General features: G+C 56.6%; 1 protein-coding gene across 1 annotated transcript in view; it reads left to right on the top strand.

The window, feature by feature from the left end:
• The first annotated feature begins 1,089 nt into the window (after positions 1 to 1,089).
• The window catches only part of LOC130587213 (cell adhesion molecule DSCAML1-like), an 11,960-nt gene continuing 2,444 nt past the window's right edge, over positions 1,090 to 10,605 (top strand). The window contains exons 1-15 of the mRNA XM_057388177.1: positions 1,090 to 1,237; positions 1,755 to 1,894; positions 3,059 to 3,212; positions 3,379 to 3,496; positions 3,614 to 3,777; positions 3,965 to 4,063; positions 5,718 to 5,906; positions 5,995 to 6,282; positions 6,404 to 6,559; positions 6,679 to 6,709; positions 7,042 to 7,160; positions 7,293 to 7,445; positions 7,612 to 7,806; positions 8,176 to 8,487; positions 10,358 to 10,596. Coding sequence (XP_057244160.1) covers positions 1,093 to 1,237; positions 1,755 to 1,894; positions 3,059 to 3,212; positions 3,379 to 3,496; positions 3,614 to 3,777; positions 3,965 to 4,063; positions 5,718 to 5,906; positions 5,995 to 6,282; positions 6,404 to 6,559; positions 6,679 to 6,709; positions 7,042 to 7,160; positions 7,293 to 7,445; positions 7,612 to 7,806; positions 8,176 to 8,487; positions 10,358 to 10,596 — 2,502 coding nt within the window. The 5' untranslated portion in view covers positions 1,090 to 1,092. The remainder of the gene's footprint in view (positions 1,238 to 1,754; positions 1,895 to 3,058; positions 3,213 to 3,378; positions 3,497 to 3,613; positions 3,778 to 3,964; positions 4,064 to 5,717; positions 5,907 to 5,994; positions 6,283 to 6,403; positions 6,560 to 6,678; positions 6,710 to 7,041; positions 7,161 to 7,292; positions 7,446 to 7,611; positions 7,807 to 8,175; positions 8,488 to 10,357; positions 10,597 to 10,605) is intronic.

Raw genomic sequence — 10,605 nt, 5'->3', positions numbered from 1 at the left:
TGGTAAGGGTGGCCCAGTGACAAAACCAGGGCCAGGTCCCGCCTGGGGACCCTCAGTCACTCCCTGGCCATCCCAGGCAGGTCTGGGGTGGTGGCTCTGTGCGCCCTCCCCGCCCCCAGGAGCACAGGGGTATCGGGATTCCCATGGCACCGGGTTTGTGGCACCGTTAAAGGGTTCACGGTGGATTTTGGCACTGTGGAAGTACCAGGCAAATTTCCATCTGGGGCACACTCACTGGTGGCCTCAGTCGTTTTAAAAACAATGAGGAAAAAGTTTTGCAGTGCGTTTGCTCAGCAGTTTTTCATACTTAATTAAGGCTCTCGTTAGCCTGTCAAACCGCGATCGTTTCCTGGCTGCATTAGCACTCCTCCCGGGGTATTCAAAGGCCCCTGTTTTAGCAATAGTGTCTTTTCCATAATTATATTACCTTCATTTCGTTCAAACGGACTATCTGTATTAGTTTATTATACTCTGTCCCTAATTACATGGTGCTTATATTTTTGCACCTAAGTAATATGAAACAATAATCATTTTCAAAGAGGATCGTTACGGTGATGTATTATCATTTAAATGCTCATAAAAATTAGAGTTACCTCTTGCGGGGCAATGGGATCTAATTACCTCGCATCCAGCCAGCTCTCCCACTCTCCCCTCGCTGGGAAGCATCCTCCCTGTCACCACCAGTGCAGGGTTCACATCCACCTCGCTGGGCCAGGAGAAGGAAAGGATGCTGGAGGCAGAGCACTGGTTGTGGGATCCAGCAGCGCAGTGGGGTCCGTGTGGGTGCGTGGCACACGGCTCCTTCAGCCTGGCATCTCCATCCTCCTGCTGATTGTCCTCCTCTGTGTGCCCTGCCCAGTGCCCAGCCAGCCCCCCGAGAACGTGCGGGCCATCTCCATCACCTCGGACGTGGCCGTGATCTCGTGGTCGGAGCCCCCTCGCAGCACCCTCAACGGGGTGCTCAAGGGCTACCGGGTCATCTTCTGGTCCCTCTACATGGACGGAGGTGAGCGCTGGTGGGGAGCGGGTGACACAGGGGACCCGGGGGTGCCACGGGGGCTGACAGGGCGTGTTCCTGCAGAGTGGGGCGAGATGCAGAACATCACAACCACGCGGGAGCGAGTGGAGCTGCGGGGCATGGAGAAGTTCACCAACTACAGCGTGCAGGTGCTGGCCTACACGCAGGCGGGGGACGGCGTCCGCAGCAGCGTGCTCTACATCCAGACCAAGGAGGACAGTAAGTGGCACTGCCACTCTCTCGTGCCCGAGGGCTGCAGCGGCTGCCAGGGCACAGGGGAAACCCCCCGTGTACAGCCACGGGCAGGGCATTTCCCTTTCCCTTTTTTTCTTTTCCTTAAGTGCGGATATTTAAATATTTACACCCCGCCTGCCCTACTTTAATGCCATTAGCTCTCTAGCAGAGCATCCCTGGGCCTGTGTCCTAGGAAGCGCCAGATGCTGGGAGGGAGGCGCAGCTGGGCAGGGTACGGCTGACAGATTAAGGAGATGGCCATTAAAAGCCAATCATGATTTCTAAACCAGAGCTTGGGCTGCAATTAACCCTCCTGCCTCCAGCTCACACGGGGAGCGGAGCCACCCGTGGAGAGGCAGACGTGTCCCTGCCTGTGCTGTGACACCAGCAGCTGCTGCCCAGGGTGTGGCTGGGATGCCAGCCCCACAGCAGGATGCTGTCACATCTCCCACCTTGCTGTCACATCTCCCGGTACCAGCTCAGCCACGCTCTCCCTCCTCAGTTCCAGGTCCCCCAGCCGGGATCAAGGCGGTGCCATCCTCTGCCAGCAGCGTGGTGGTGTCCTGGCTGCCACCAGCCAAGCCCAACGGCATCATTCGCAAATACACCATCTTCTGCTCCAGCCCCGGCTCGGGGCAGCCGGTACGTGATGGGAATGGGGCTGGAAATCACCACAGTGTGCCAGGGAATGCTGAGCGGGCCAAGCAGGAACGGGAGGGAGAGCTGATGCCAGGCAGCAGCAGCAGCAGCAGAGAGCTCTTGGGGTGCACTGCGGAATTGTCCAAGGGCATCCATGGGCACTGCAGCAGGGAATGGTCCCATCATCTCTCTGTTCCCATCCCTTGGCATCTGCCCTGCTCAGCGCTTGCTCCAGAGGGGGAAACATGCCAGCAGCTGACGGAAAATGAGTAAAAATCCAACCTGGCCCCATCCCTCCTTGGTGAGGGAGAGGTTGATGGGAGGTCTGCAGACTAGTGCTTATCAAAAGCTCCTTCTCAAACTCATTTCACTATCTGAGCCTCTGGTTTCCAGGGCAACATAATCTTTTCATCAAAGCAACTGGTAAAACCGCTGGGATCCGATATTGTTTTCTTGGCATCTTGTCAAAACTGTCATTTGGGTAAAAAAAAAAAAATTATGTATACTATACAATATTCATATAGGTGTGTCTGCTTTGGGGTACACTCACATCCATGTCCCTGTAAGGACACGTGTGTGCGATGGTGAATGCATGAGTGGTCAGCTTTAAATGCACCCACCCTGTGCCACGGGGGTCGTGGAGCCCCATCCGTGCCCGGTGCTGCCGCGGTGGCACAGTCGGGTGCAGCGCCAGCCATTCCTTCCCCTCGTGGCGTGCTCGGGGCAGGGTGACTTGCCCCGGTGCGATGGGGACTGGCCCCAGTACAAGCCAGCCCTGTCCCCAGGGCCACCGCAGGGCTGGGGCAGTCGCTGTCAGTGATGCAGGAGTGATCCCACGTGGTTTTGGGGACCCCTCGTCCTCTCGCTGTGACCGCAGAGGGTTCGGGCCAGCCCGGCTGGGGTCGCCTCCGGGCTGGCCCCGCTGCAGCTTGGCATGTGCCAGGCAAACGTCCTTTGCCGGGAAGAAGCCACGACGGTGCAGCCATCTGTTCCTCGGGCTGCAGCCCGGCTCCCTGGAGGAATCACGACACCAGCTGGCTCTGGGCGGCACTGAGCGATGCGCGGAGAGCTGAGCAGGATAAACCGGAGCAGGGTGTGGGGCTGAGCTCCGGGTGATGCGCTGAGGGTCTCACCGAGGCTTCACCTCCGCCGTGTCGCTCCCCGCAGGCCCCCAGCGAGTACGAGACCAGCCCAGACCAGCTGTTCTACCGCATCGCCCACCTGAACCGGGGGCAGCAGTACCTGCTCTGGGTGGCCGCCGTCACCTCCGCCGGCCGCGGCAACATCAGCGAGAAGGTCACCATCGAGCCTGCGAGCAAAGGTACGGGCTGCCAGCCTGGGGGACACGTCCTCTGCTGTGTCCTGCGCCACGGGAAGCAGCGGCGGGGTGACCCCAGGGCAGGGAGGGGCAGCGCGGGGTCTGCTCACACCTTGGAGGGTCTGTGCATGAGCCCCCGCCCCAGGCTGACCTCCTCCTTGTCCCCCAGCCCCCGCCAAGATCATCTCCTTCGGAGGCACCGTCACCACGCCGTGGATGAAGGACGTGAGGCTGCCGTGCAATTCCGTCGGGGAGCCGGTCCCTGCCATCAAATGGACCAAGGACAGGTATGGAGGGGGCTGTGCCAGGGGCTGGTGCCAGCTGCGTGGCCCTGGCTGTGTCACACACRGCTCATGTGGCCCTGGCTGTGTCACACACGGCTCAYGTGGCCCTTCTGCCAGCAGCGAGGACTCTGCCATCCCGGTGACAGTGGACGGCCACCGCCTGATCCAGGCCAACGGGACGCTGGTGCTGCGCTCGGTGAAAGCCGAGGACTCGGGTTACTACACCTGCACTGCCACCAACACCTGGGGCTTTGACACCATCATCATCAACCTGCTGGTGCAAGGTGAGGGCTCCACCTCTGTGTGTGCCCTGCCTGGACACGCTCCATCCCCGCTGACTGGTGCCCGGGTCTGTCCTCGCAGGCTTGTGCCAGTCCAGGCATGAGTGAGGGGTCTCACTGGCATTTTGGGGGCACAATTTGGGGTGTGTGAGCATGTGTGGGGTGCTCATGAGCTTTCCCTCCTCCCTAGTGCCCCCGGACCAGCCCCGCCTGACTGTGTCCAAGACCTCGGCATCGTCCATCACGCTGGCCTGGATCCCTGGGGACAATGGGGGCAGCTCCATCCGAGGTAGGGCTGCTGTGAGTGATGGGACACTCATTCCAGAACCATGACTGGTTCCATTCTCATAGAACATATTTCCAGGCACACTGTGCCGCATTTTTCACTCTGCACCTCAGTTTTTCCCTCTCCAAACTGCCTCAGAAATGCTTCAGAGTAAGGTTGATGCCTCTGAGCTCTTAGCAGGGGCTGCCAGCCCTAAAGAGGGGCTTGTGAGGTTTTTTGGACAAGCTGCAGGGACTGAGGTAGCTGATGAGTGGCACATCATTGGGTGCTGGTGGCCAGGGCCAGCCCCAGTGCTGCTCCGTGTCTCCTGGCCTTGGTGCCACTCTGAACCCACCAGAGCAGGAATTGTCCCGCATCCCTGACAGGCTGGGGGCTTTGGGAGGGCTCCAGGAGCATCCCAGCTTTCCCAAGTCTCCTTTCTGCTCTGATTCATCTCATGAATTATACGTTGAAACAGCTGCGTGTGGAGGGGGGAGCGGGGAGCGAGGAAGGAGACCTCGCTTACAATTAATTAAAAGCATGAAAGTAATTACAAGCAAATCTCCCCAGCCAGCAGCCTTTCACTCCAGCGGACTCTGTTGATAAATTTGGTTATAATTGGATTAGAAATATTAAAAACACGCCGCATGTACAAAATAAATAAATAAGCAGTGGCAGGCACCGGGGTGGGTGGTGTGGGGGTGTCGGGGCTGGTGTTGGCACTGCTGGGAACCACGTGCCCATGGCCTTGGGAAGGTCCACAGGGAATCCTTGGCACTGGGAAGGTGTGAAAAACATCCCCACTGCTTTTCCCAAGCTGGGGCTGGGTGTTGACAGAAATCCTTGGTGTGAACACTCTGGAATCACCACGGTGGTACCTGGGTGGTGTTGGCACTGGAGGTGGTCCTGCCAGCCCTGCATTGTGCAGCTCATTATGCACACAGCAAGGCAGGAAGCCTACTCTTCCCTGCTATTTTTATTGGAGAATTGGCTACATATCCTGCAAAAATAGCCAAACCTCTCGGTTTTTGGTCAGCACGGCCGGGGCAGTGGGGATGTGCTGCCCTGGGATGCCCCGATGCCCTCGGGGCTGTCCCTGTGTCCCTGTGTCCCTCCCGGGAGCTCGGAGCAGCCGTCTCCAGGCGCTTTGTTGACGGCAGCGTAACAGGTTTGCTCATCTAGGACACAGTGTGCTTCCTAATACTCCTCATCACGGGAGAGGAGGCGGTGTGCAATGACAGAAGCAACTTCCCTGCAGCCTCCCGAGGGAGCTGCTTAATTCCGGCTTTCCCTTTATAGCCTCGCACCAGTCAATCACAGCGTGTGGGAATGGGCAGTGGGGCCGTCCTGGGAGCGCTGGGGGCAGGCCAGGGGTGACCAGGGGGCTCTGTAGGGGTGCCCACGCTGCTCTTGTTTGTGGCTCCTGCCTGGGTGTGTGTGGTGGGCAGAGCAGGCAGTTTACACCACCACCACTCGTGAGCGTGGAGTAAGGCAGGAATTGGTGGAGTAAGGCAGGAATTGGTGGAGTAAGGCAGGAATTGGTGGAGTAAGGCAGGAATTGGTGGAGTAAGGCAGGAATTGGTGGAGTAAGGCTGCGTTGGGCTTGGGCACAGCTTTGTGCCAGCCACAGCCCTTCCCCTCCCCCATGTGCCCACCCATCCCCCTCCTCACCCCGCAGGCTTCGTGCTCCAGTACTCGGTGGACAACAGCGAGGAGTGGAAGGATGTGTTCATCAGCTCCTCGGAGCGCTCCTTCAAGCTGGAGAGCCTCAAGTGCGGCACCTGGTACAAGGTGAAGCTGGCGGCCAAGAACAGCGTGGGCGCCGGCCGCATCAGCGAGATCATCGAGGCCAAAACCCACGGCAGAGGTGAGCCCGGCCCGCCCTGACCCTGCCCCTGCCCCGCTGGGGACACCGCTGTCCCCTCCCCACCCTCCTGACAGCCCCTGTCCCGCAGAGCCCTCCTTCAGCAAGGACCAGCACCTCTTCACGCACATCAACTCCACGCACGCCCGGCTGAACCTGCAGGGCTGGAGCAGCGGGGGCTGCCCCATCACCGCCATCGTGCTGGAGTACCGGCCCAAAGGCAACTGGGTGTGGCAGAGCCTTCGCACCAACAGCTCCAGCGAGGTGTTCCTGACCGAGCTGCGCGAGGCCACCTGGTACGAGCTGCGCATGAAGGCCTGCAACAGCGCCGGCTGCGGCAACGAGACCACGCAGTTCGCCACGCTGGACTACGACGGCAGTGAGTGGGGGACACGGGGTGGGCAAATGACACCAAACCAGGGGGCAAATGACACCAAACCAGGGGGCAAATGACACCAAACTGGGGAGCCCAGGGTGCTGAGTGCCATGCTCTGCCCTAGGCACCATCCCCCCGATCAAGTCTGCCCAAGGGGAAAGTGATGACGTGAAGAAGTTGTTCACCATCGCCTGCCCCGTGATCCTGGCCACGCTGGGAGTGGCCCTGCTCTTCATCATCCGCAAGAAGAGGAAGGAGAAGCGGCTGAAGAGGCTTCGAGGTGAGATGGGATTCAGAGGCACAGCACATGGGACCCCAGATTTTGTTCCTGGGCTGTGTCGTTGTGCCCTAAACAACTCCCTAAAATAAAATTCCTTGGTTTTTGTGTCTCCTATACAGATGCGAAGAGTTTGGCAGAAATGCTGATCAGGTGAGTCTCGTATCTGCCTGTGTCTGTGTCTGGGTGGGCAGGCAGGGGAATGGTTGGTGCTGGGGGTGGTCCTGGTGGCTTTCAAGCCCCGGTGCAGCCCTCACTCAGTCTCAGAACTTCTGGGACTCCCACTTGTGAATGTTGTGGCAGTGCCTCTGCAGCACAGCAGCTGCTCCTGCCTGCCCGAGGGTGCCAGCACCCACACTGGAGCTTGCCTGGGCAGAGCTGAGCCCCGGGTGGGCTGGCTGGTGGCAATCCCCAGCCCTTCCCCGGCTGGAGACGCCGGGGCTCTGTCCGGTAATGGGCGGGTCTGCGTCCCCTCTCACTCACAGCAAGAATAACCGCAGCTTTGACACGCCGGTGAAGGGACCCCCGCAGGGCCCCCGCCTGCACATCGACATCCCGCGGGTTCAGCTCCTCATCGAGGACAAGGAAGGCATCAAGCAGTTGGGTAAGCACAGCCCAAGCTCCCATCTCCTCCTGCCCTGCAGTGCTGGGGTGCCATGGATGGGCCGAGTGTGGGCCAGCAGGTGCCCACATCGCCTGGGCAGAGAGAGGCCTGAGCTGCAGCTTCCTCCCACAGGGGATGACAAAGCCACCATCCCGGTGACCGACACGGAGTTCAGCCAGGCCGTGAACCCCCAGAGCTTCTGCACGGGCGTCTCTCTGCATCACCCAGCCCTGATCCAGAACACGGGGCCCCTCATCGACATGTCCGACATCCGCCCCGGCACCAGTGAGTGTACACACAGGGCAGGGTGGGGGAGGCTGTCCCCAGAACCGGCCGTGCCCAAAAGCAGCTGCTGGGAAGGCAGAAGGGGCAGGCAGTGCTCCAGGGAGACAGGACAGCATGTGGAGGGACCCACCGTGTCACTTTTGTCACCTCTGTCACCTTCGTGCAGACCCCGTGTCGAGGAAGAGCGTCAAGTCTGCGCACAGCACCCGCAACCGCTACTCCAGCCAGTGGACACTCACCAAGTGCCAGGCGTCCACGCCTGCACGGACCCTCACCTCGGACTGGAGGACAGTGGGCTCCCAGCATGGCATCACGGTCACCGAGAGTGACAGCTACAGCGCCAGCCTCTCGCAGGACACAGGTACACGGGGCCAGAGCCTSCCTGGCACTGTGCTTGGGGCACACAGAGACCCCAAACTCAGAGTTTGGGGTGATGGCAGAAMCTACCAGGTGGCTCTGAGCAGCCAGGGCCGTGCCAGCTGTGGGGACAGATAGAATCATAAAAGAACAAAGTGGTTTGGGTTGGAACTTTGGGTTGGAACGTTGGGTTCAATGCTCATCTCGTTCCACCCTTCCACTGGACCAGGCTCATCCATGCCCTGCCCAGCCTGGCCTTGAAGGTGGCTGGGTATATCTCAGCAGGGACAGCCTGGGCATTCCCCTGACGTGGAAAAAGGCATTCTGGTGCCAGGGAGAGCTCCCAGGTAGGTGACACASCCTCTCCCCACAGACAAGGGGCGGAACAGCATGGTGTCCACCGAGAGCGCCTCGTCCACCTACGAGGAGCTGGCGCGCGCCTACGAGCACGCCAAGCTGGAGGAGCAGCTGCAGCACGCCAAGTTCGAGATCACCGAGTGCTTCATCTCCGACAGCTCCTCGGACCAGATGACCACGGGCACCACGGACAATGCTGACAGCATGACCTCCATGAGCACCCCGTCCGAGCCCGGCATCTGCCGCTTCACCGCCTCCCCGCCCAAACCCCAGGACAGCGAGCGGGGCAAGGGCGTGGCYGTGCCCATCCCGCACCGCGCCAGCAAGAGTAGGTTTTTTTTTTCATTGTATCTTTTATATCCAAATTTATATCTCCATATTTAAATTATATATTTTTATAACATTTTCTCTATTTATATATTTGATATATAAGTTTATGTATTAATTTTTATATAATTATATATATATTATATGTTTATATATACATTTAAATTATATATTTATATATATATATATACACACATAACCCTAACTCCTTAACTAAAGGTGCTGATATATATAATCCTATATCTATATGTGCTGTATCCTATATTAATACCACATATCCTGCAATACCTTCCCTCCACATCCTGTAAAGAGAGGAACATGCCCTCACAGAACACAATATATACAATTAAAGCAGTAATAGTCTATGGATAGAGGTGTTATATATTGCAAATATAAAAAGCAAACTAATAACAGGGTTTTACATCTATGGACATATAAATCCTTAAATTAAGGCCCTACAGCTGGAGGTGATGCTGTAGAACACAAAGGCAACAGCGAAATATAACAGAAATAAAACACTCTAACACCTATAAGAGCCAATATAACAGCACAGGGGCTTTTCCATACATAGACATAAAACCCTTAAATTAAGGTACTAACTATAGATGATGCCATAACACAGCATAGCAGAATCTATTGTTTATGGCAGCACAGCCACTCTGAATCCTGGTGTATAACACAGCACAGCCCACTGCTGGCACAGGCGGGACACGGAGTACAAGGAATATTTCCCGTTTTACAGAATGGGATCTGTGCCCGTCACATGCCACAGACACTGAGCATTGCATCGTTACTATTCCAATACTGAACTACACTGCACACTTGGTATTACMTCACATGATCATATTTATCATGTACATTTAGGATTATATAATTAACAACATTACATTATGATACATCACAGGACATTATGTACAACACTGAAYGCTAGAGCTTGATGCATCCCAGGCGTTGCTTTGCAGGGAGCRGGACAATTTTGGGATGACGGCGTGGTACGTTCTTTACAGCACAAAGTGTTCTCTACAGCACAAAGTGTTCTCCTTCTATAGCAGGACCTGTTCTATAGCAGGATGTGTTCTCTRCAGCAGGATTTGCTCTCTATAGCAGGGCCTGTTTTATAGCAGGATGTGTTCTCTGCAGCAGGATATTTTCTCTATAGCGGGATTTGCTCTCTATAGCAGGACCTGTTTTATAGGAGAATGTGTTCTCTATAGCAGGATTTGTTCCCTATAGCAGGATCTGTTCTCTGCAGCAGATTCTGTTCTATAGCAGGACCTGTTCTATAGGAGAATGTGCTCTCTATAGCAGGATTTATTCTGTAGCAGGATGTGTTCTCTACAGCAGAATGTTTTCTACAGCAGGATTTGTTCCCTATAGCAGGATCTGTTCTCTGTAGCAGATCTGTTCTCTGTAGCAGGACCTGTTCTATAGCAAAATGTGTTCTCTACAGCAGGATATTTTCTCTATAGCGGGATTTGTTCCCTATAGCAGGACCTGTTCTATAGCAGAATGTGTTCTCTGCAGCAGGATTTTTTTCTCTGTAGCAGGATTTGTTCTCTGTAGCTGGAACACATTCTATAGCAGAATGTATTCTCTACAGCAGGATTTGTTCTCTGTAGCATGACCTGTTCTATAGCAGGATATGTTCTCTGCAGCAGGATCCGTTCTCTGTAGCAGGATCTGTTCTCTGCAGTAGAATTTGCTCTCTGTAGCAGGATCTGTTCCGTACACCACAACACGTTCCCTGTAGATCAATGTGTTCTCCATCACACAGGTTCTCCACAGCCCAACGCGTTCTCCACAGCCCAACACTGAGGTTGGGAGCCAAGAGGGTTTCTCCAGAGCCTCACCCACTGTTTTTCCCTCTCCAGGTGACTACTGCAACCTCCCGCTGTACGTCAAGTCGGAGGCCTTTTTCCGCAAGCCGGACGCGCACGAGCCGTGCCCGGTGGTGCCGCCRCGGGAAGCGTCCATCCGCAACCTGGCACGGGCGTACCACGCGCAGGCCCGGCACATGACGCTGGAGCCCGGTGCCAAACCCCTGGGGCTGCCACCCCCGGCCTCGGCCGCAACCACCTTACCTCAGAGGACTCTCCCCATGCCCGGCCCGGCCGGCCCC

The sequence above is a fragment of the Malurus melanocephalus genome, unplaced genomic scaffold (assembly GCF_030028575.1).
Source record: "Malurus melanocephalus ecotype Western Australia unplaced genomic scaffold, MMel_1.1 scaffold_1637, whole genome shotgun sequence".
In the NCBI taxonomy this organism is placed as follows: domain Eukaryota; kingdom Metazoa; phylum Chordata; class Aves; order Passeriformes; family Maluridae; genus Malurus; species Malurus melanocephalus.
The sequence above is the reverse complement of the archived record's forward strand: the minus strand, read 5'-3'. Positions and strand labels throughout refer to the sequence as shown.